The sequence below is a fragment of the Brugia malayi genome (genome assembly GCF_000002995.4).
Source record: "Brugia malayi strain FR3 genome assembly, contig: Bm_v4_ChrX_scaffold_001, whole genome shotgun sequence".
NCBI classification, from domain to species: Eukaryota; Metazoa; Nematoda; class Chromadorea; order Rhabditida; family Onchocercidae; genus Brugia; species Brugia malayi.
The window spans coordinates 6,758,444-6,782,032 of NW_025062479.1; the positions used below are offsets into that span (position 1 = coordinate 6,758,444).

General features: G+C 32.6%; 3 protein-coding genes across 5 annotated transcripts; 2 read left to right on the forward strand and 1 right to left on the reverse strand.

Annotated features, from left to right (window-relative positions):
- Nucleotides 1-1,366: 1,366 nt before the first annotated feature.
- Bm5113 (Uncharacterized protein) lies at nucleotides 1,367-4,717 on the forward strand (the record flags this gene model as incomplete). Of its 2 annotated transcripts, XM_043073903.1 has the most annotated exons (10): nucleotides 1,367-1,429; nucleotides 1,500-1,568; nucleotides 1,844-1,981; nucleotides 2,540-2,650; nucleotides 2,739-2,927; nucleotides 3,300-3,509; nucleotides 3,584-3,846; nucleotides 4,010-4,204; nucleotides 4,404-4,524; nucleotides 4,589-4,717. In XM_043073903.1, 10 exons carry the CDS (start codon nucleotides 1,367-1,369, stop codon nucleotides 4,715-4,717), a joined length of 1,488 nt encoding a protein of 495 aa, XP_042929837.1. The 2 variants fall into 2 exon arrangements, with proteins under 2 accessions (XP_042929837.1, XP_042929838.1); XM_043073904.1 differs by lacking the exon at nucleotides 4,404-4,524 and having other exon boundaries at nucleotides 4,589-4,655.
- A 4,130-nt stretch (nucleotides 4,718-8,847) lies between these two features.
- Bma-ptr-14 (Uncharacterized protein) lies at nucleotides 8,848-17,043 on the forward strand (the record flags this gene model as incomplete). Its single annotated transcript, XM_043073905.1, has 14 exons — nucleotides 8,848-8,967; nucleotides 11,466-11,792; nucleotides 12,259-12,572; nucleotides 12,855-13,023; nucleotides 13,651-13,795; nucleotides 13,887-13,990; nucleotides 14,079-14,324; nucleotides 14,730-14,900; nucleotides 14,974-15,299; nucleotides 15,653-15,753; nucleotides 15,901-16,083; nucleotides 16,196-16,461; nucleotides 16,571-16,696; nucleotides 16,936-17,043. 14 exons carry the CDS (start codon nucleotides 8,848-8,850, stop codon nucleotides 17,041-17,043), a joined length of 2,706 nt encoding a protein of 901 aa, XP_042929839.1.
- Nucleotides 17,044-18,209: 1,166 nt separating this feature from the next.
- Bm1670 (Uncharacterized protein) lies at nucleotides 18,210-22,568 on the reverse strand (the record flags this gene model as incomplete). 2 transcript variants are annotated; one of them, XM_043073907.1, is made up of 9 exons in its annotated part: nucleotides 18,210-18,303; nucleotides 18,612-18,688; nucleotides 18,782-18,847; nucleotides 19,096-19,255; nucleotides 19,513-19,724; nucleotides 20,043-20,090; nucleotides 20,538-20,648; nucleotides 21,183-21,285; nucleotides 22,237-22,568. In XM_043073907.1, 9 exons carry the CDS (start codon nucleotides 22,566-22,568, stop codon nucleotides 18,210-18,212), a joined length of 1,203 nt encoding a protein of 400 aa, XP_042929841.1. The 2 variants fall into 2 exon arrangements, with proteins under 2 accessions (XP_042929841.1, XP_042929840.1); XM_043073906.1 differs by lacking the exon at nucleotides 18,782-18,847.
- Nucleotides 22,569-23,589: the final 1,021 nt, after the last annotated feature.

A 23,589-nucleotide genomic window follows, 5' to 3' on the forward strand; every position in this document is an offset into this window, starting at 1 on the left:
TATAACCATCAATGCATGCGCGGATTTAAAACCGTGAAGATGTGATAATCGTCGGTACGATTGTATTGTTAGATACAAAATTATCCACTACTTTTTTAAAACATCTTGTTAGATAATTTGAACACACATAAAAAGTAGAAAAGGGATATAAAGAATTCATGTCATCTTATGAAGTTGAGGATAAATGTAACAGACAGTGATATTTTCATAACAATCAGATGACTTTTGTGCATTACAACCTTTCCAAAGAAAAAAAAAAACAGGGGAATTTCATGGCAGAAATACAAATCCTCATTTAGAGCAGAGGAATATAACGCGCTTTGGCTGCCAAGTGTATTGCATTGGTGTTACCATGGATACTAAGTCGTTCTTTACCAGATAATACAACTTTTACTGCAGACATACATAGTTCAGGAATTCAAGCAAGTTCAAAAAAAAAGCTTCGAGTGCTCGGTAGTTCATCAGAAAGCGATTGAATGGTTAGCCGGATGATACTGTACGAGATCAGGCAAAATACAAGTCGGTCCTTTCTTTAATAATCAAGTAGGTTTTATTAGATGCACAACTCAGGCATTTCAAGAGTTAGTGTATATGAAAAGCCTGGAAAGAAATTTAACGTGTTTATATATTTTTTGCAGTAACGTATGTAACATTGTAATGTATTTTAAGACCATCTCATTAGAAGTACATCTTATATCCAAGCACTGAAACCTGAAAACAGGTGGAAACTCTCGAATTAAAGTATAGGAAATTTTTATCTCCCACTGTCATACACTCGATAGAAATATATCTCATACACCAACTAACCATTCTGTCACACGCTTTTCATTGCAGTTAGAATTTATATATGACATAACATATGTGAGACCTCAAATGGCCCTACCCCAAGGGAAATTAACATTGATTTACTGATTTTCACACAGACCAAGTTATATTAGGTTATTGACTGCGTCAAGTTTTTTTGGGTGTTGGGATGTGGTGTGAGGTGAAGGCGGGAGAGGAAGGTTGGGTGTTCCGTCGAGGAGTTAAGTACTTGAGACCTAAATAAATTACCTTATATCAAGGATGGTCATCAGCTGTTGTGAGGTTATGTTCTACTAAAAACAAGGAAAATAGTGAGTGGTGCAAACATAGAATAGAATGTATTAGACGAAATCAGCTCCTTTATTACTGATCTTGAGAGTTGCATGACTGCAGGGAAAGTCTCACACCATAAAAAATAATGCGAACTTTTTGTAATAGTTAACAAAAGCAAGTAGTGATGTATGTGATGTGCACTAGTATTGTGAATAGCTGAAAAGGTAGATAAAGAATTGTATATCCCTTTTTCAGGAAGTAATTTCAAAAGTAGCAGAAGAGCTAATAGATGGTTACAGCATCATATGGCATCACGATTATCGATTTACAGAATAATGATGTTGAGTTCCCTGTAAGTTTGTTACCATATTTCTGATGTACTTTTTTTGATCACTTGAACATTAATTAATTTCCTTTTGCAGCAAGGAAGTACAATTAAATGTAGAAACGGTTATTTGCTAATTATTGGAAAACCGTATTTTCGTTCAGAGGTATGTTGTTGCACCTGTTTTTCATTTTTTTTTTCTTTTTGTTTGCTGAAAAGAGAAGGAAGAGTCGTATTACCATTTGCTAGCTGATGGCTTATCGGTCACAGGAGTCTTACAAAAGGCGGAAGGTGGGAAGTTGGTTCTTTTAAATTTTGGATAAACTGTTAGACCTAGCAGGATCATTTCGTGGCATTTTGTTATTCCTTCATGTTGGATGTTGTATATTTTAATGAATTCCTTAATGCTGAATAACAGTTTTTATCCATATAAAGTTTCAGGCATACTTTCTGTCTAATACTGTTTCTTATGATGGTTCCAAAACACTGGTGAGAAAATTAAATGCATGCACAGTAATTAGCGAAATTATTGATGTATTGGACGACATGATTGGAGGTTGGGCAGTTATTTATTACAGGGTAAAGATTTATGCTGTATATATATTTCAAGAATAATACTATACGGAATTAGGGAAAGAAAATTGTTTTTTTCAGTGGTTTAATTCTATTCCCTGTTCTGCTTCTCTTGCTTTTTTACCATTCAGAAGAAAAGGAAACTTTTCACTAATGCTGATTGCATATGACAACTTATATTAATTGTTAAAGACAAACGTTTCTCAATTTTGAACTCAATTTCTGGCTCTAGACTGCAGTGAGCTCATCAATATCTAGTGCCTTGAGTGTGTTTTCATTTGAGCTCTTACAATAACTTAGAGACTGTTCCTCAGATGATGTCGGCAGTTCCAAGTCTATTTTAACTAATTTAGCTCTTGTTTTTCATGTTCAGAACATCAAGAATGGTCGAATAGTACTTTTTGGACGCGATTTTCTCTCTCTTTTCACATTATAATATACATTGATTTCTTTTTTTGGCAGCTACAACTGTCGCAGTCATTGATCAGAATAGCAACCATTGAAGGTGCACTTATATGAGCCTGCAAATTATTTAAAAATAATTTCATTTGTTTCCTATTTTAGAAGGATTTCAAGAAAGTATTGCTTGGACGTGACGTATTTGGCCGAAAAAGTTTGCTGTGGAGACGAGTGGATAAAAAACTTTATTTTTCCACTTTCGCTTGCGATCGGCTGGTAATTAAATGTAGTTAATCAATATAAGATTAGCTGTTTGCAGAGTCGATAAGCAAATGTCTGATAAAGTTTGTTAAATATATTTCAGTGCAGCTGGTACTATGTGCCATCGGGCACGGTGACTGTTCTTGATTTTTGCAGTGAAGAAAATACCACTATATTTCATGCTTTCGAAGTTAGCGGACCGTGGTTAGAACAATTTAATAAGCTGTATCGAGTGCAAAGAAAAGTAGTTTCGGAAAGATTTATACCTTCTAATGAACTCTGTTTAAAAAATGTCCGTTAAATTATGTTTTCTTGCCTATATAATTTTGTTTCCTGTATAGTGTTATGATGTATATAAATTACAAACGATAGAAAAATTCTGAGGTGAAATTTTCACTTTTTATGAGAAGCGCTAGGTTATTGAAGTTATTAGTCCTACTGATTGTCTGGTTGATGTTTTTCTTTTTTTTTTTTTTTTTCGCGGAAATAAACATGTAGAAAAGCAAAGAAAAGAATACAAATTATTAAAGCGGAGAATTAGGTTAAATAACTTATGTTCTTTTTTATACATGTTGAAACAACTGAAAGGAATTGTATGTCGTACAGAAATTAGGTCATAAAAACTATATCTTTCATGAAACAAACTTATTTGTTTTTTCTATAGATAATTCGCGAAGATATGGCGAAGATTATGTTGAAACAACTGAAAGAAGCTGTATGCCGTACAGTTTCTAGCTTGGATATTTTTACAAAATGTATATCATTATCATTCAGTGGTGGTGTAGACAGTTTGTTAGTTGCTCATTTAATGGCTCAATGTATGCCGCAAAATGTACTATTGGATTTAGTGAATGTCGCTTTTGCTAAGAGGAAGGTCTGTATTTTTTCTTTGTTTGTTCTTAGAACTAATTTTTATTTTTTTCGAAGCAAATAAAAATCTGTTTCAAGAATTATGATGAAGCTCCAGACCGACAACAAAGTAAAAAAGCATTCAAATATTTAAAGTCTTGTTATCCTGAACTCTCCTTTCGTCTGCTTCTGGTTGATGTTGATCTCAATGAATTGGCGCATTGCCGAAAAAAGTACATATCAAGTGCAGTTGCTCCAGCTTGCTCTGTGTTAGATGATTCGATTGGATGCGTGCAATGGTTCGCCGCTCGTGGAGAAGGACTCCTGTTTGAAGATGAGAAAAAACCCTTCGTACCTGAAAAGTTAGTAATTTTATGAAAATTTATATCACTTGGGGTTTTAAACATCCATATGTCTTGACTGAAGCAGATTTTACTCTCCATAAATTGATGAATTCCGGTCAGTGAAATTGTATTGAGATGTTTAAGTGAATTTTCAAATTTAGTTGGCGTCTTTCTGTTTTAGATCAGAAGCTGTAACTGTAGTTGTTGGTAGTGGTGCAGATGAATTGTTTGGTGGTTACATGCGGCATAGAACTACCTATTTAAAGAGAGGAAGAAATGCTGTAGTGGAGGAATTGCATGAAGAACTAAGAAACATTGGTGAAAGAAATCTTGGGCGTGATGATAGAGTGGTTTCAAGTCTAGGCAAAGATCTAAAGTTTGTTCCTTTAATTTACTCACGTGTTCAATTTGAACTTTTGATGTTTAGCTACTAGAATACCGTTAAGTTAAATTTGATTAAGTGATTTTTTGGCTGGTTTGTTTTACTTTCTCCTGTATAATTTCCTTTGTATAAATGGTTTGTTCAAAAGGCTTTACTTGAACAGCTTTTGTTTCAGTTCTTTTTCTGTCTTTAGGTCTCCATTTCTTGATGATTTATTTGTTGAATGGGTTACCTCCTTACCTCTAGAATACAGAAGCGACTTTACGCAACCTCGAGGGATTGGAGAAAAGTGGTTGGTGCGAGAGGCATTAAAGGTAAGTTGTGTGTGTTGTTGCAGTAAGATTTTTAGTGCATTTTCATTTGTGAATTTTTTTTTAGCTACTGGGAACACCACAGTCGTTATGTCTCACTCCGAAACGTGCTATGCAATTTGGTACCAGAATAGCAAAATTGGAAAATCGAGGAGAAAGAGGAAATGATTTTTGTCCTAGACTTTTGGAAGAATGAATTTGATTATATTGTTGTCAGTGATAATCGTCTCAAGCTTTTCTGCTTAAAGTTCGAAGCTTTTTTTACACAAATAAGAATTTGGTTCTTACATAGTCAGAAGAATTTTGACAGCACATACCTCAAAAACAAAAATTAGAGTAGGTTTGCGCGATACATATTGAAATTCAAGGTTGTGGGATGTGGTTCTTTCTAGATACTTTTAGAATTGCAGAATTTGAACTCATCCTTTGTTCGCTTTGTTCGAGTAGTCCTGAAGACTCTGTTTCTACTAATGAGCCATTTCAGTTTAGAAAATTCGTGTTTTATGCCAGTTCATGGGGATTTTCTTGAAATGTTTCTGTACAAAAATTATCAGTGCTCTTATTTAATTCATTGGATTATCAGTCTTAGCAGAATTCAGCATATTTACTTCATGTCAGTAGGTTAGAGTAGGAGAGAAGGTAATGGAAACAACCAGTTCAACGAGATGAAGTATCTATGAAGAGAATGTACAATTGATAACAGGTGACCTCTCTTGGACAAGCAAATTGGACAGGGTTTCATTTTGCGAACTCTGCATTTTTCTGGTGAAGACATGGAATTCAATGATCAGACAGTTTCCTTACTTTTTGTTATTGGACTAGTTAATACCCACTCTTTTCTGTTCGCTACACTGAACGACCTATTCATAAACAGAACTTGTCGCTCATGCAGTTTGTATTCCAGTATATAAATGTAATAATCCAACTAGTGAATTGATTTATTATCAAAAAGATTTATTTGTTCAAACACTGTTAAGAATTAGCAAATAAGCCTTCTGAAGACGAGAAATAAGTGACCATTGGAGAAAATGTTACTATATATCGATAATTTTCGATATATAGTAACTTCTCAAAAAGTTTTTTTTGAAAACAAAATTGAACCGTTAGGTTTAAATTCATTTTAGCTTAAGGAAACAATTTTTTTTTCTTTCAGTTCTTGGGTTTTTATTTTACTGTTAAGTAAGTTGGAACAAGCATAATGAAAAAAGCACCTAGTAGATTTTTTCCAATAGCTATTTTGTATGTATGATTGCATCAGAAACTGATTGGTCAAATATGAGCCAAAGTTTGTTGAGTGACGGTGTTATGTTTTGATAATAGAGTAAGTGTTGATTTTTCCGTAAATTAGTGCATGGAAGTTTGAAATTAAGGGATAAAAGAAATTGCAGGTTTCAATTACATCTGGACAGAATGTTTTGGAAGGAGAGGACGCTGTGCAAATTCATTAGTACATCTGCTGCTAATAATGTTTTATTTTCTTATGATTCAACTAAAAGACTGGAAGAATTGTTCAACCAACAAGTAATGTTTGGCGGATAATGCATCCTGTATTTTAATAATGCTTAGGTAATGTCAATATTTTGCTGGGTAATGTCCCATTTGAGTAACAGAACTTAGTAGTAGAAGTTATAATTTGCTGGCCTTTAAATCTAGTAATTTCAAGTGATGAAACTGTGTTGGGTGAAGAGATGCTATTAAAATTTGAATATGGGATTACTACTTTAGTTGCTGTTGGTGAATTCTGAGCGCTAACATATGTATTATAACATTCATTTCTAAAGTTATCTTCGCTTACGGATTTTTACGGCAAGATTTAGGGAGGGTGAGGGGGTTTAGAGGTGGTTATGAAATCCCTATTATGCTACAAACAAAATGAAAGCATAGGCTGATATTTTTGCCATTCATAATTGACATCCATTAATTCTTATTCGACATTATTCAGAAATTAAAAAATGAACTGCATGGCACTTATTGATTTCCATTGTAAAGCTTTGACCAACCAAAACGACTTATAAAACTTTACAACTGTCCTACTCCAAATGATATTTTGAATGGATAGCCGACTTTTTTTTTTTTTTGTTTGAATGTATGCAGGGTTATACTGGTGTATAACATGTCTTTGGGATTGTTTACTACTATGCTGATGTGATGACATTATTAATGGGATCCTAAGCTAAGATTTACTACTGCTCTGTGTGATAAAGACAGCTCACTCAGCAGAAATAGTTTAAATAACGGTCATCTTCTATCACTCGTGGCAGTTCAAAATATTAATTCAGTAACGAAAATTATAAAACTGAATATTTGTATAAATTATATTCAGTTCATTTTGTTTACTCCTCGATATATCCTTTCTTAGTCATATTTGAATGCACTTTTTCTACCATATGTACATCAGTGAAAAAATTGGTTGGATGGCATTTTCTCGGTTATGTTGAATTACTCATTTCATTTAGAACAGAGAGATTTCGACAAGTACATAATTGAAAATCATGACAAGCGATAGTTCTTAGATTCTATTTTTATTTCTTTTTTTGTTATTCGTTTCTAAAAAATCGCTTTTATATTTCCACATCGACTTGCAGTTATCGTTTTAAACCGAAAAGTGACAAAGTAATTAGGATTAACATCTACTGAAAATTTTAAGCATTGCCGTCCTATCTATGCATCTTTTTTTACCATCTTATTACATAAACTCCGAATGAGGTTGGAAACCTTAACATCTTCAATCTTTACTTAAAAGTTTAAAATGTGATATGATTATTCATTATCTGAATACTTTGATGACCAAAAAAAACACGTGTGTTAAACTGAGTCAAATGAATGGGATTGCACATGACTAATTATCATTCATAGTATTTGATAGCAGGAAGAGGAACTGAAGGATATACGAGTTGAAGTAACCATTAAATTTGATGTTTGATCTCTGGGGGAGAAATACGAAGTGTAGTGGAGACATCACTTCAATTGACCGCGAATGAACCAGCGAATACATAAAAATTGTGTGAACAGTTCACCCATCAAATAAGCAAATAAACGAGTTTTCTATTTAAAAATGTGTGTTGAAATTGTGTGTTATTAATTATTACTCAAAATTTTCATCTTTTACGAGAAAAAGTTGTCAGCAACCTGAATAATTTCATTATGCCAAATGCATCAAAACACTATCTTTTTGAAATAATAAAAAAACCTTTGTAAAACTGTGAAATCACTTCATAAAACGAATTTGTAGCTAATAAGATAGATGTTTCGCAGGACATGGGTTTTTTTCAACTTCTTTAATTAATAAGCGATGAATGTTTAAATTGTGTTCAGCTATAAATTCTGATATTTAAATATATTTCGCATGTTTGAATACACGCACAGGGTGTTGTGGATGTTGGTTTGGATTGGATTGGTTTACTTGCACAATTGAGTCGAGTGCTTTATCTTGGGTAATTGAACCAAACAAGCAATCAGTAGTTTGACAATTTAGTGAGGAGGATGAGCTAAGCAATGGGGAGACTTCTGGAACAATGCCCCAGTTGAGTGGTCATTGCCCTTATATAGCATGATTTGAGGGTGGAGAGATAAAGCGATTGATACAATGGAAGCTAGGAGGAAGGCTATGGGAAAGATAGTTTTTGTAAACGGAATTAGATAACAAACAAAGGATTGGAAAGATGTGCATTAGATAATATGACAGATTAGCATGGGAATTTGTTAATACATTACCATCTATGAGTCATTAAAGGATTTGAATTACAATAAAACTTACAATAAATGATTAACATGATTTGCTTAAATATAAATACATTGATTTAAATTTGACCCTTTGCTAAATTCGATTGTTCGGTACAAAGATTATTTCTAGTGGAATTTCGAGCTTGTTCTCGACACAGGGACAATCAATATACATACCATTTAGCACTATTAGTGAGTGGCCAATTTCCCGCGATTTGATGAGCAGTTAAACTGACAATCTCAAGATTGGGAAGTTTGTTATATGGCGGTAAGTCGAAGAAACAACTCAAAAGCATATATGTGATTAATAGAAAGAAGGCTAATACATTAAAACCAGATTCTTAGAAAAGACGAAGACAAAGCGAATGCGGACTGGTTTAAGAATTCACTTCGGGTTCGTCACGCCTCAGTTCAGCTCGCCTCTTTTCCCGCCCCCCATTTTTTCTCCTTATACACCTTCACTCTGGTTTTAACGATTGTCGCCAGCAAGCGAAACCTTACCATTTCTTTTGTGACAGAAGCAATAAGTAATAGTAGAAGCGACAGTAGTGGGATTCGTATCACCTCATTCTACAACTCTTTCAAACATTCTAGAAGCGAAAAATGCACGATGATACCACTGTAACGACATATCATCGACCAACTAAGTTTATCCACTTCTTGAATTGCTTTCTTGAGCGGATTGCTTACATATCCGCCGATTATCCACGCACAGTTATTACGGTAAGTGAATTTTCTAGCCTTCAAACTTTTAAATAACGTTACAAATATTTTTACTGTAAATTTGTGCTTTTTGTGTGAAATATGGTTTTGCTGTCGGAATTAGTAGCTATATTTGTGGATGTATATATCGGTATCCCCATAGTATAGGAAACTGATATGTTGGATTCAGTGATTGTGAAAAACAAATTTTATTGAAAAACTGTGTGGAGCAGCATTACGAAGTGGAGATGTTGCGATGTTGCTTCTAAACCGTTGAATGTTTTTTGTAAAAATAAATTAATTATTTAATCTACATAATAAGAACATGATAACTATAAATAATTCAGAAAAGACTGTCCCATCAGTTGACCCCTCAATGACATTAAGAATATCATGATAGAAGGAGATCGACCTTACTGATGATCATAGTTTTAGTCTCCACTCAAGTCTAGGAATTTTCCTAGAGTTTTCTAATTGATTGAACTCCGAATAGTTTATAAATGCTTGGCTGAAAATTATTTAAAATAGGTGTTTTGAAAAATCGTAATAGACTGATGCAGTTGCAAGTTGTTATTGTAAGGTTACCGTATTCAGCAGTGAAAATTTCAAATTTGAAACTGTTTTCCTTTTTAAGATCAAACATTTATGTTAAGCGATTTGAATTGTTTTACATTAACTGAATATCCTAATTTCTTCGACAAACAAATTAGTGCAGTGTTCAGTGTTCAAAAATCTTTCAAAAAATTATCAAAACACTCAACTGTAAATGTAGAAAAACTAGTCTAGAGAATGTATATATTTGTTCAATTGCTTCAAATTGCACAGTTAAAACCTGTTCCATTTTTCTGTCTCGTTTGCCCCAAAAAGGAGCTGAAGAGAAGAAGAAGAAGAAAGAAAAGAATAAAAAGAAGGTTATTTCTCTTAAATGGTTCTGCAAACCTGATATATAATGATAATGAAGAAGTTGACTAATCACAGGGATAAATTTTGCCACAATGTGCCTGTTGAGCTCAGTTATTTTCATTACGGTAATTAATTGAGCAGTCTCGAACATTTATTTAAGAAAATTCGTTTCCTTGTCAAAAATAGACAGTTTCATAAAAAATTTCAAATATTCTGGAATTCTAATGATATGAATAATTTAATTTTCACTTTGTTCATTTTTATCCTCAAAAACCTTGAATTCGTTACTTTGCTTTACATATGAATTTTGAAACTCCAAAAATTATTGCATATCATAATTTTTATGTCTCTTCATTTCATTTTATTTTTATTTCAATCAGCTAACAAAAAATGCATGAACGAAAACATATGATCGATAGAAATAAAAACGATAGAAAAAACGAATTAATTCGTATTCAGAGTACAGTTTGCAGCTGCTAAAAGATACAAAGATAGGTTCAATTAAATGGCTCAAATGAGCAATTGACTAGTTGCTTAGTTGATACCTTCAAGGCGTTCTGTCAATCACAGATATTAATAACGCAACTGTTAATTGTTCGGAGTAAATGACTGAGACCCATTTTAAAATCGGAACGTCCAGTCACCGTATTCATTCAGAAAATGAACATCAGACAATCAAATATTGCTGAAAAGTATTCATATTTGATGCATCATACGTAATGGGCTTGTTATGATGAAGTCTGCATGATTAATTTAAATTTTAAGGTTATTTGGTAACAGAAATTTACTATTTTTGAAACATTTGGTACTAAACTATGTAAATTATTTAGATAAGCAAATTGTCCCTATTTTTTCGTTGAAATGTGACTTTTTAATTGAGGTCCTATAATTATTTTATTAAGTTTGCATTATGGTAATCATTAGCCGTTGATAATCACAATTCACTGCCTGTTCCAAATGTTTTGGAACGCAATTCATTGCCTTACAAACTTTGCCTCATCTAACATAATTTTGTCCTCAAGTCCTGAAAGTCAGTGTTTAGTGAAGAATGGAATTGAAGTCGTAAAATTTGCAACTGGTTTGAAAAGAATGGAAGAGAGGTTGTAAAAAGCAAAAAAAAGTGGAAAGGAGTAAATCAGATGAATGGTTTAGCTTTATTTTTAGCTACGTAGTTTAGCTTTTTAGCTATACTTACCAATTGACCTATTTGAGTCCACATTTTGTTTTTCATCAGCATTTTAAGCTCTTTGAAATTTAGCATTTTTCGACTTTGGTTTTCAGTCAGACCAATTTTTTTGTGAAGTAATCAACCAAACATCCACTGTTCAGTAAAATACTGTGTGTTATATATAAATTAAAATTGCGAACGACTGGTTCAAAGTTCACTATAGTCTAGATGTCTTATTTAAGACAGTGACAATGTATGGTTAGTTGCATAAGGGGGAGCATCCATTTGGTCAAAGCAAACTCATAAAATGTTTAAATGAATATTTTAATATTTGAGTTTAAATCTCATAATCCATTAAACATTTTGTGGTAAGAAACTGTAGACCTGAAATCCTAAGTTCATACTGTATTCTAACCTTTTATGCCATCTATTATCACTTTGTTTTCAGGTAACAGTATTACTGACGATATTAACATCCTCAAAATTATTATTTGTTAAACCGAAGGATAACCTTCAGTCAGGTTATACACCACCAAATGCTCGTGCCTTCAATGAATTAGAAGTTTTCCGAAAATTCAACGATGGCAAAGATCCAGTGGTAGTAATTATCATTGTTACGGCAAAAGATGGGGGTTCCGTTACCCGATTATCTCATTTGAATGAAATTTTGAATATCGTTGACTATGTGGGAACACATTTCCCCGTCAAAAATTATACCTATTACCAGATGTGCAGAAATTTTTGTGATGTCAATGAGCCAGTTCGGCAATTCAGAGTAAGTTTTTTTTTTTTTTTTTTTTTTTTTTTTCTTTTTTTTGAGGAAGAAATTCTAATAATTGTTTTGTACAAATAATTGAATTTTTTGCTCGGAAAAAATGAAAGTCATATTAAGAAAAAAGTGACCCTACTAATCTCTTAGCTAATCTTTTTGAAAACTGATTTACAGTGAAATTCCTCGCTCTTTCATTGGTCCTAATAACTATCAAAAGTTATCCTTTTATTGTTAATAATCGTTAAATGATAAGTTTTGATAGGTAATGCTCATGTCAACAGATGTTTGCATAAAACTGAAATGAAAAAGAAAAGAAATTACTTAGATCATAGGTATGGCTGGTTCACTTCTACAGTTCAGAGGATTTAGTTAGAAGACTGACAATGTGTCAAATCTTGTATACATGTCACACTGGATTTTTTTTTTTTTCTCCCAGTAGTAAATACTCATAAAAGCCAAAAATTTTCAGAATGGACTACTTCTCAACACGGCGAAACATTTCGACAAAAACAGTAGCAGAAGCAATACAAATAGCAACAATGGTCATGATTTAATTGAGCTTTCATTTCCTATAATGCAATTATTCGGACGTGATCTTGATTTATCACCTTATTTCTTTGGTGTTGAATATACAGCTGATGGTGTAGATCGAATTTCTGGAACAAATATTAAACACGTCAAATTAGTGGCGTTACATTTCCGAACACAGCGACCGAACGAATGGACCAGCGATGATACGTTTCACTGGGAGCGTCTTGTCGGACATTATTTTGAGAAGTGGGAGTCATTTTTCGTTCTATTATAGCGTCATAAAATAAATAATGGACTAAATAATACAACGAAATATAAAGGGAAAGTAAAATAGAGTTTTGAAGTGTCGGAGATCATCTACACTTAATCAGAAGTGAGGATCACAGCATAAAGTTACAGCTTACAATGCTGTGAGAAAAGCAAAAACTTTCTGACTTCTCCACATAATTTCTACCTTCTTTTCAAAAGATTCTTAACTTGTTAGCATTGCAAGGATGCTGTCTCTTGTGCAGTTCAATAATTTCAATTTTCTAGTGAATACAACAATTCGTTAATTCGACCAATTGCATTTTCGTTGGCTTATACACAGGATGAAATCATTCGTGCCGGCCTTGCGTTAATGCCTTACATATTACTTGGTTTCATTATGATGTGTATATTTGCTGTTGGTACAGTTAGCATCAGTTCAACATACACGAGACAGGTGTGTTTTTTTATAATTGTGCAATCTTTTGACGAATTTTTCGGAAGCTTGGTGATCTTTGGTTCCTTTAACAAAAGTTTATAAAATTTCCCGAAAGACTGCTGCACCTGCAAAATGTTGAAGAGATACTTTCTATTTAAGAATTCTTCCAACTACATTAGAGTTTTATTCGGTTATAGAAGATTAAATTCTCAAAGGTTTGGCCACTGTTGACTCAAGTTAAGTGCTGCAAAGCTCTGGAAAACCCGAAGAATGACGTTACATGTGTTTAGGAAGTCTAATCTTAATCTGGATCAGTGACTTTAAAATTTAAGAAACATTTTCAAAAGATGACGCCAAATAGAAAGACTTCATCAATATCACAAAATAATAAATTGCTATCTGGTGGAGCCCTTAATAATCTTGCTCCAGGTATTTAACATTTCCTTATATTTCAATGTATGGAAAATATAGCTTAAGCAAAAGGAAGAAAATGATAAGACCAAGCTCAATAAGTGAGGCAATCACATGTAACTGATATTCTTCAGTGATTTCTCCTTCCAGCAACATATTTCTTTTGAAAGTTCCATTTGTTGTATACGTAAAAGATATCCGAGATATGAAGCTCAGTAGCTCATTACATTACAGTTTTCCAAAATCAAAATACTCTATGCTCTCGTGGGTTGCATCACACCACTAATGGCAACATCAGCGGCTCTCGGCCTTGTGATTTTGCTAGGTCTTCGGCCTGGTTCTATCCTCTGCGTCACACCATTTCTCACTCTAGCTATAGGTAATCATCGTTTCTATTGTTGTAAATGATTTATTTACTATTTGGAAGCATTAGAAAAAGCAAAATCTGCTAAGAATTTGCGTCATTCTAGGGGTTGATGATGCATTTTTAATGATCAGTGCATGGAACAGAACAGACATGGAGACGAAGAATGGAAGTGCTTCGCACAAAACAATTCGGGAAAGAATGGCAATTGTAAGTCTGATATTGTTTCCTCAAATTTTTGTTATGAAGGAGGAATTTGCATCATTCGCGTGCTTTTTGTTATATTATAATTCATTAGGTTCTAACTGATATTGGGCCATCGATAACTATAACATCATTGACAAACATGTTAGCCTTTGGAATTGGCATATTCACGACACCAACGCCAGAAATCCGATTACTGTGTATTGCTAATGCAGTAGCCATTTTCCTCGACTATGTATATACTATAACACTTTATGCTGCTGTATTGTGTATTGGAGGTCAAATAGAAACGCAGCAAAAATGCATTTACTCTGAACGAAAGCCTCAGGGACCATCGATGGTTTGTTGATTTCCTCGATTTTTTAAGCTAAGTGCCTTTATTCAAGACAGAAGCCAGAGAAGATGAAAACTGGGTAATTAGGATCGGAAAAGTAACTCATTTTTAAGCCCTCTTGGAATGGCTGTTTTTATTGTATTATTATTATTATTTCATTGTACTTAGTAGCATCAAAATTATTATAATGTCATGAAGTACTGATAAACCAATACATAAAGATTACAACAAGTTTGAATGTTTGCATTAATTGACATCTTGAATTTGAAATAACTACTTTCAAAATTTATGCACTCAGTATCTTTGCAGTTGGACTATTAACCAATTTAACGCTTCTCTTTGTATCAGTAAGTCAAGGAAAGAAACTTTTTTCTTTGATAATGTGATCTATTTCTGATGGTATTTTTTTAGATTACAACTTTCCTGCACAATTACTGCAAATACCTGTCAAGCGGTTTCACCACAACCTTGATATTTATATTGCTTGTAATTTATTTAACAGCGAGCATTAAATATGCGCTGATGGCGAAGGGTTGTCTGACACCAGGAAAATTATTTTTGGCTGATTCACCTATGATTGAAGTACTTACGTAAATTCTATTCATTTTATTTTAGTTTAACTTCAATTTCCAAAAGAATGACAAAATATTTTCAGGTAAATAGGCTACACGATAAAATTATCATGCCGTCCTACACTTTCGTCACGGTGTTCATCTTAGAACCAGGAGATTTAACAAATTCATCTAGGCGAGAGCGTATGAAAGCACTGGTATCTCAATTTGAAGCAGTGCCGGGATGCAAAGGTTCCAGATTTACGCATTTCTGGCTTCGTGATTATGAAATGTATTTGGAGTCAAAGAATGAAGAAATCAATGAAAGTGGATTTGATGATTACACCTCAAATGATCTGCTTAAATTCCTAGAATGGCCCGAATATGAATCCTTAGGTGGATTTATGAAATTCGACAATCAAACTAATCGGTGACTAATTTCTGGTGCTCCAGTGGATACTAATTTTCGAACTTCTACTTTCTTCATTAGAAGTATAACTTATGACAATAATATTCCTTGAATCTGGACTATAACAAGTGAATAAGTCCAGATCTTGATTTTAAAACCTGGCTTTTTTTTCATCTGCAAGGCTTGCTCGCTTGGCTTAACACAGAATTCCATAGCGACCGAATTTCATTGATTATGCACAGGATACCAAGAACTGATGAATGATTGCTGCAGTTTGCTTATGACTTCCTTAAATTTTAAAATTTTAGTACAAATGGACAATGTTAACAGTAGCTTAGAAAATTTTGAGAAACTTTTATGCAAACAAGTTTCAGTCTTACAGCCTTTTACGTCACGATCATTTATCATGGAAAAAATCAGTCAGATTGGATACAACGACTGAATATGCTAAAAGCGTGGAGAGCAATTGTTGATCGTTACAAGATATGATTTTTACTTTGTATAATATTACAAATGCATAGATGAAGCTTTTGAAGCTAATTCACCAAATTTCAATTAAGACTGAAATGGCTTGCACCTTCTGTATTACGATATTTGCATATTTGAATATAACTTTTATAAGATCTTGGAGCATCAGTTTATGAAGAGGAAGCTTTATTCACCGATCAAATTGATTCGTTGGTAGCGACAACTTTGCAAACATCTCTTGTGATTCTGGCATGTATGGCAGTAGTGTGTTACATTTTTATGCCTGACTTTTTAGCCGTGATGATTGCAATCTCATCAACCGCATCAATATGTGTTGGTAAGCTCAGTATGCTACATTTCCAAAATTTAAGTTGCAACATCAATTTAAAAAATAGCAATTGCTAATTTTATAAATTGTTTTGAAAATAAGACTCAAACTGATTTTGCAGGAGTATTTGGCTTTTTGACTTTTTGGAATGTCGATGTCGATCCGGTTTCGATGGCAACAATGATTATGTCCATTGGTTTATCGGTCGACTTTCCAGCTCATATCACTTTTCATTACCATCGTACTGGATCGAATCCGGATCTGACAGCAGTGAAAGAACGACTTGCACATTCCTTCAGTGCCATTGGTTTTCCACTGCTTCAGTGCAGTTTCTCAACAGTGTTCTTTGTCTTAATTCTATTACTTGTTCCCAGCTATATGAGTGAAGTACGTATTTACAAAATTTTAACTATCCTTGTAGCAGATTAATCTTTTTTTCGGTACATTCTTTGTGCTCAACAGATCTTTTTCTTTGAACCATCTTTTTTGATTACAGGTATTTACAAAAGCGGTAGTGGTAGTAATCTCACTGGGAATTCTTCATGCACTAATCGTTGTTCCAGCTGTCCTTTGCGCATTCTCAAACATTTATCAGTATTTCTTATTTGTAAAGGATTATAAGGTTATTATTCATTCGTTTATTTATACGGCATAGCCTTACTAGAAACTTTCAAGTCATTTGTAGTTAAAATTAAATTAAATATATACTTGCAAATAGAATTAAACATATTTTAAAAGTTTAAGGAGTTCTTGAAAGGCGCTCAAACGTTCAGCTAAAAGAAATTTCTATATCCTTACAGTGTCGTATTTCTGATATAGCAGCACAGCTCATTTCTTCCATAATCTTTCCATAAATTTCAGCTGAAATCATTCACTGGCATAGTAACGACAAAAATAACTGAATCATTCATTGCTGCACAGCAACCAAGTTCTACATTTCACTCTACTACAAAATCTTCGACACAATGACAGTTGTGCAGTCTGCGGTTCTATCGGATTCTTTAATAGTAATAAATTTTTTGTATTTGAGCCAAAAGATTTAGTTGAGATGGGGAATTTTCAAACATTTTATTCGTTTAGACTTCAGAGATCAAAGTGCTATCTGTGTACAGGAATTTAGAACTATATGATAAATAGATTTGAAATAAAAATAACCCATCAGAATTCTCGTTAAAAAAATAACAGAGGAATGGAAATATCAAGTTTCATGATGTTCCAGTTGTTTTTAATAATTTCGGAAACTGGTAAATTTATATTTAAATAAACTGGTAAACATATAAATCTTCGTTCTTTTGCCTAGCATCGCTTTCTTCTCAAAGAAAACTCTCAACAACAAAAAATGAAAGACAACATCATAAAGGACGATGCGAAGCCATCGATATCTTACTTTTTCCTGTTTAAAGTAGGGAAGAATTCATTTCGTCTCATAGTCTTTATACCGACCTCACTAAAAGACACCTCATCGGAGAAATTATCAGGTAAACAAACTTTCCATTAAGATGAACAATCCAATTAATTCCCTGAAAATCTCGTGACGCTTGTTATTATTCTATATATTGTAAATGATTAACTGGATTTCCTGCTTGCATACTACTCGCAATTAAACGAATGAAAATGAGGACAAATTCAGACTAAAAAATTACATCCTAGTTTCATCACGTGAATTTAGGATATAATTGAGAAGGCTTTTAGTCAAGAAAATGATTTCTTTCTAATTCGTTTCAAATTGTGCGACGGTTGAAATGCCTGAACTTCATCGTAGCACAAAGATGAATAATATTCAAAAGATCTGTGAATGTATGTGTATATGAAACTCTTTCAAAATACTTGCCTCAATCATCCAGATAAAAAGCAATTCCCTTGTAGTCCTGAAGCAATAATCGATGAATAATGCATAATTATTCTTTATGAAGGCTAATTTTATTAATTCTTAATGATTTTTCATGGTTAGATATTTTAAAATCCAGTTTTGTTGAATTCAGTCCTACTGCTTCATATTCGCATTACATTTTCTAGATAAAATTTACCAAATAAAACTATTGTTTATATCATTAACTTTCGCACTTTTTTTTTCTTCTCTTTTTCAAGAAAATAAAACTGTAATTGAATAGTGAATAAATGATCACAAATCTTTACTAAATACAACACCAGCTTTTCTGTTTCTTTTGCAAGCTCATATCAAGTTTCAGTATATCCACCATTTGCTGATCCTCACGCTCTTGCAACTTCCTAAAAAAGAAAAAGCTGTATAAGGAAAAAGAGTGGAATTGCATCTAATAAGCTAATTCAAATATTACTCAAGCACCACTGCATCAGTTCAGCTTGAAAATTCCATAATATGCTTCATCTTATCGTTTTGAAATGATCCATATCAGAACAATATTTGCGCAGTTTGAGTCCCGAATTTTTCAGGCTAAACATTTTCTTCCTTCCACCTCCTAATCCGATTGTCTGCTCACGTTTTTTTCATGATGATAATGCTTGGTAGTTCGAACGAATAAAGAATTCAGATGAAAATAACAAAAAAAGAAAATTACATGGCGACAGCCCTCATGCAATCGTTGACACCAAAACCATTAAAAGCACTCGTTTCAAAAAACAACATACCAAATTCCTGAAAAGAAATTCTAGAAATCTAGCAAATATTTCTAAATTAGTTATTTGAGGGATACCATCATCAAATACCAAGACAGATAAAAATCCTTGCCTCAGCAAGCTTCTTGCCATATTTATAAGTAAGCACTCTGGCCTGATCATTTGCAAATAAGTCAATCTGTAAATTTTACACTTAAATAGTTGGAAGAGATTTTATACCCAACTGTAAATTGGTACCATTGGTATCTTGGCCTACGCCGAAGGAAAAAGGAAATAGGATTGAAAAAAAAATATCAATTTTAAGCACAGATTGTATGGTAAAATTAAAGGAACGAAACCATCATTAGTCCAGCGCTGCTTTTTACAAGAAAACATCAGCTGTTATGCAATTCCAACGTTTAAGATATTGAATTAATGAATTAATACCTTGTTTCCGACCAGACACATTACACAACTTTCGTCTACACCAGCTTTCATTGAATTAATCCAATTTCTAACATTTAAAAATGACCGCTCTGAGGTTACATCATACATTAATATGATACCATCCGCTTTTCGAAAATATTGTTCTGTTATACTTCGAAATCTACAGTAAATTCCGCGTTAATGGTATATCAGCACATAAGAAAATCATATAGCAATATTGAGTAAAAAATGAGTCAGAGATTAACAACTCTAAAGCTGAATTTAACATATCTTAAATGATTTAACACAGAAAATGAATCTCAAAATATAGAAAAATCAGTTCTTTTCCATAATGAAACAATATATGCACAAAGCATAACGAAAGCTGAATATCAGGACACGTTAATATTACTTGCAGATAAATCCAGAAATAAAAACCTTTCTTGCCCAGCGGTATCCCATAATTGTACAGCAACAACACGGTTACACAGACGGATTGTTTTAACAGTAAAGTCAACTCCTATAGTGGCATTAAAAAGAAGTTTGAATCGATTGTGACAAAACCGACTCAGGAAACAAGTCTTACCAACAGCCGAATCGCCCAAAAAAACCACTTTAAAAATTCGATCTGGTAAAAAATCTGGTCGTGGCTGAAATTCATTTAAAAAAAGCTACTCCTTTCAAGCATATTTCCAAACAGAAGGTATGCAAGAAAAAAGTATATTAAAAATTCATATATACGAATTTTAAAAACACATATTAGATATTTGCATATGTTCGGGAAAGCTTTATGTAGTGCTTTAAAGAAAAATTAAAGAGATCTGCTCACTTAGCCTAAAACATCTAAACATGAATTTAGTGCCCATAAATCATATGTTAGCTGCAGATGCGCATTTAAGTTTTGAATTTATTTCTGATAAATGATACTTGAAATTGATTCAGCTTTTGTTTAAATTGCTAAAGCTTACCATAGATGGTGGTTCCACTTTATTTATTATTCCACACTCGCGTAATTCCTGCAAATAACCTTGTTAATTGCAATGAATTGTTCAATTAGTTAAGTCATTTAAATATAAAAATTTCAATTGTATCAGTTTCTATAGAGAACTTTCGGAAGCAATTTCACTGACATGACTAAGAACTCTTTGATATAATTTTTCTGTCTTCAAAAAACCTTTACTTTTTTAACCATCCATCCCTTTGCTTCACAAAAATCGCTTCAGTTTTTAATTTATTAGTTCGTTTGTGCACAACATGTAAAACTAACAAAATTTCACAGTCTTAAGTTGGAATAACGAAGTATTAAAATTTAAAGTGAAAGCATTTCACTTTCTTGTTCTCTACTTGTATCTTTCCGACAACAAAAGAATTTATGCAAGTAGCATAAGACGATAAGCTCCAACTTGTAAACCTATTGCTTATTATTTAATTATTAGCCAAAGAATAAATAAAAAAAAGCCAACATCAGCTAGTGGTCGAGATTCGAGTGATAACTTCACATCCGAAAAATATGAGCATTTGTACAAATTCAGTTGACTCGTCGTTTCCTGACTAATCCTTCTTAAATCATTCACCTATAATTCAACTTAGCATCTTAAAGCTGCAGTATAAGACAGCAAAATTGGTCTTTTCCTTCCATGAGTCACCAAAAAGTTTCTTGTCTTATCGGATAAATACTCAAACGCTTCATTGTTATTTTTTCACTTTTAAGCACCCAAAAAGGAAACTTATGAGATTAAAACCACTCCATTTTGTATCATTTTCATCATTAAATACTGAATTGAAAAAAAAAAAAAAAAAAAAAAAAAAAAAAACAAAGGAAGAAAACACTAATGGGACTTTTAGCAATCTGTTTTTCAAAATTTTAAAAGAAAAAAGAAATAAAATCAACTTTCGGATGCCACTACTTTTAAATTAAAAATAACCAAATAAAAAAAGAAAAAGGACTGGTCAGATAAATAAATATCGTCAAATGCAGCATGAAAGAATCATATTTTCGTCAGTTTAAAGATATTAAAAAACTGAAAGTACCTTCCTGAGTTATCAACTTGTTTAAAAAATGTTCCTGATGACTTTTCATTCGAAACATCGATTAATATAAAACGTACCTTGAAATCTTGTTTTAATTCCATTATTGATTGTTTTGGGGAATTAAAAGTCGATGGACCGCTGTCATATACGGCAAATGGATATTCGATCACTACTGATTCTCTGCAATGGATTTATTTATTCTCAAGTAATGAGTGAATTAAAAGTTTAACCTTCCAAATAAATTTTATTGTGGCCTACAATTTATTATCATTTTGATCTGAAACTGTAAATATCAATGAAGAAATTCATTAGATTTATTGATTGCTGAACAAATTTTTAGACTGGTTAGCATAGTTATTTCAAAAAAGTAAAAAAGAAAGATCCATGAAATTTTTGAAAATTTTCAGCATATTTTAGACAACAAAATTGTTCATGAACTAAAATTTTTAAAAATTTTTCCAATTTTGGTTACATCGAATGTACTGCACTGATCTCCTGTATCAGCGATGCAGGATAAATCTACAGAATTATTTTCTACATCATATATTATTAGGAATGCATAACTTATTTTTGAAAAAGTATAAATAACTTTGAGATGAATATCATATGCCGACAAATATCATGGAAGCGGAACTACTTTTTTACAATTATAATGACAGCTGGTAGAAAAATATTCTTTTGAGGTTTTCTGTTCAGTTGAGTTACTATACAATTTTTTTTTTGCAAAAAAAATATAATACTAAAGGAAATAAAGACAAACGCACTGTTCGCTGTTAAAAAATGTCAATCTAACACTTATCTAATTGACTGTCAAAAGCAAGATTAAGTTAGCACCACTAAAAAATACATTTTTTTACCCCCTTTGAAATTCCTGGAGTCTTCAAGAAATACAAAAGATAACAAAATAAAGAAAAATAAGTAGAACTAAAAAGAAATGTTTAGTTAGATATCAGTAGTATTAGATATCTCCTCATTAAATTGATTTTTCGGATACAATAAATCATATAATTTCATATAAGTGAAATATGTTTTATGGATAATAATTGAAATATACGAATAAAAGAAGTGAAACAATAATAATCGAAAAAAAAAGTATGTACATAAGAAACTTTGATAAAAAAAACAACAAACATCGCCTGAAGAATTGTTTCACTGTCGCCTATTCCGATTACTGCAGCTGACAGTTCGTCTTCTAATGAGCCAGTAAAATCATTAATTCGCCGATGTTGTAAATGTTGATGACGCTGCTGCTTTTGTTCCTCACAACGTCGATTGTAGTATTGATATTGTTGTTCAGTAATTCCGGACAGATCCTTATTCTGAAATGCCTTGTCCAGTCCCATAAGAATTCCAGTAGAAATCGATTTCCCTGGAGCTGTTGTTGAATCCACTGCTTTCTGATCAGAATCCATCATATTTCTGCTCATTTCTTTCGTTTTCATTTTCTGCTCATTTTCACTCATTATTTTCCCATTACTTTCTTCTAATACTTGATCATTTTTTGTTAAATTGATCTCTTCCTTTGTTTCCTGAAATGATTTACATCAGTTAATTGATCGGTTATGTCAGTGAAAGCTCCTTTATTTTGAACTTAACAATTAATGACAGCTTAACTGATGAATAACTATAATTGAATGTTTTAAAGCACTTCGAAGAATCGAGACAAGTTGTGTGAGCTTTACTTTGCACAGATTAAGTGCACAGTTCTAATTTGCTGATGGATTCTTTATGTGTTTCTTAACTTTGCACAAACCATCGTAATATTATTTCGAAAACAAAGTAGGAAGGCAAAACTCAATTATTCAATTGATAAGCTCTGCCATCTAATCTCAAATGAAGCAGTTACGAGCGGACCGAGATTTTGGTAACTATTTCCTTATATGTTACACTTCTAACCAAAAAATCGTAGAAAAGTTTCCAAATTTTTTCTGAATTTACAAAAGCTTTGTTTCTGTTTCTCTCTTTGGGAAGCAAACTACTATGATAATATGTTTAAATGTTGTGAAAATTGCTGATGCACCTGCATCTATCAGTGGAACGAATACATGAACAAGAACAAGGAAGCCACCCTAATTCTTTTGAGAAACTTAGAAGCTGGGAACCAAAAATTTTTCGAATAATGCAAGTCCCAGCCTTTAAGATCTCGTTTTACCTACATAGTAGTAGGCCATTCATTAAACAAGAAAACCTTTTAAAATGTTCCTTAAATTATGAATCGAGAACATACTATTTTCCAAATAAGATTATTTGCCGATGATATTTCGTCATTCTAAATTGTGAAAACAAGCAGTTATAAGCAAGTGATAAAGGGAATGAAAAGTGTTCATGATATTTTGAATATTAGAGTTAGATTTTCTGCTTTTTTAAATTATGGTACATTTCGGCAAAAATTTCAGTGACACTTTTTTAAGATTCATCACTTCATAGCAGCAAAACCATCACTTTAACTCGATAATTTTACTGCACAAAAAAAATCACTCTTGA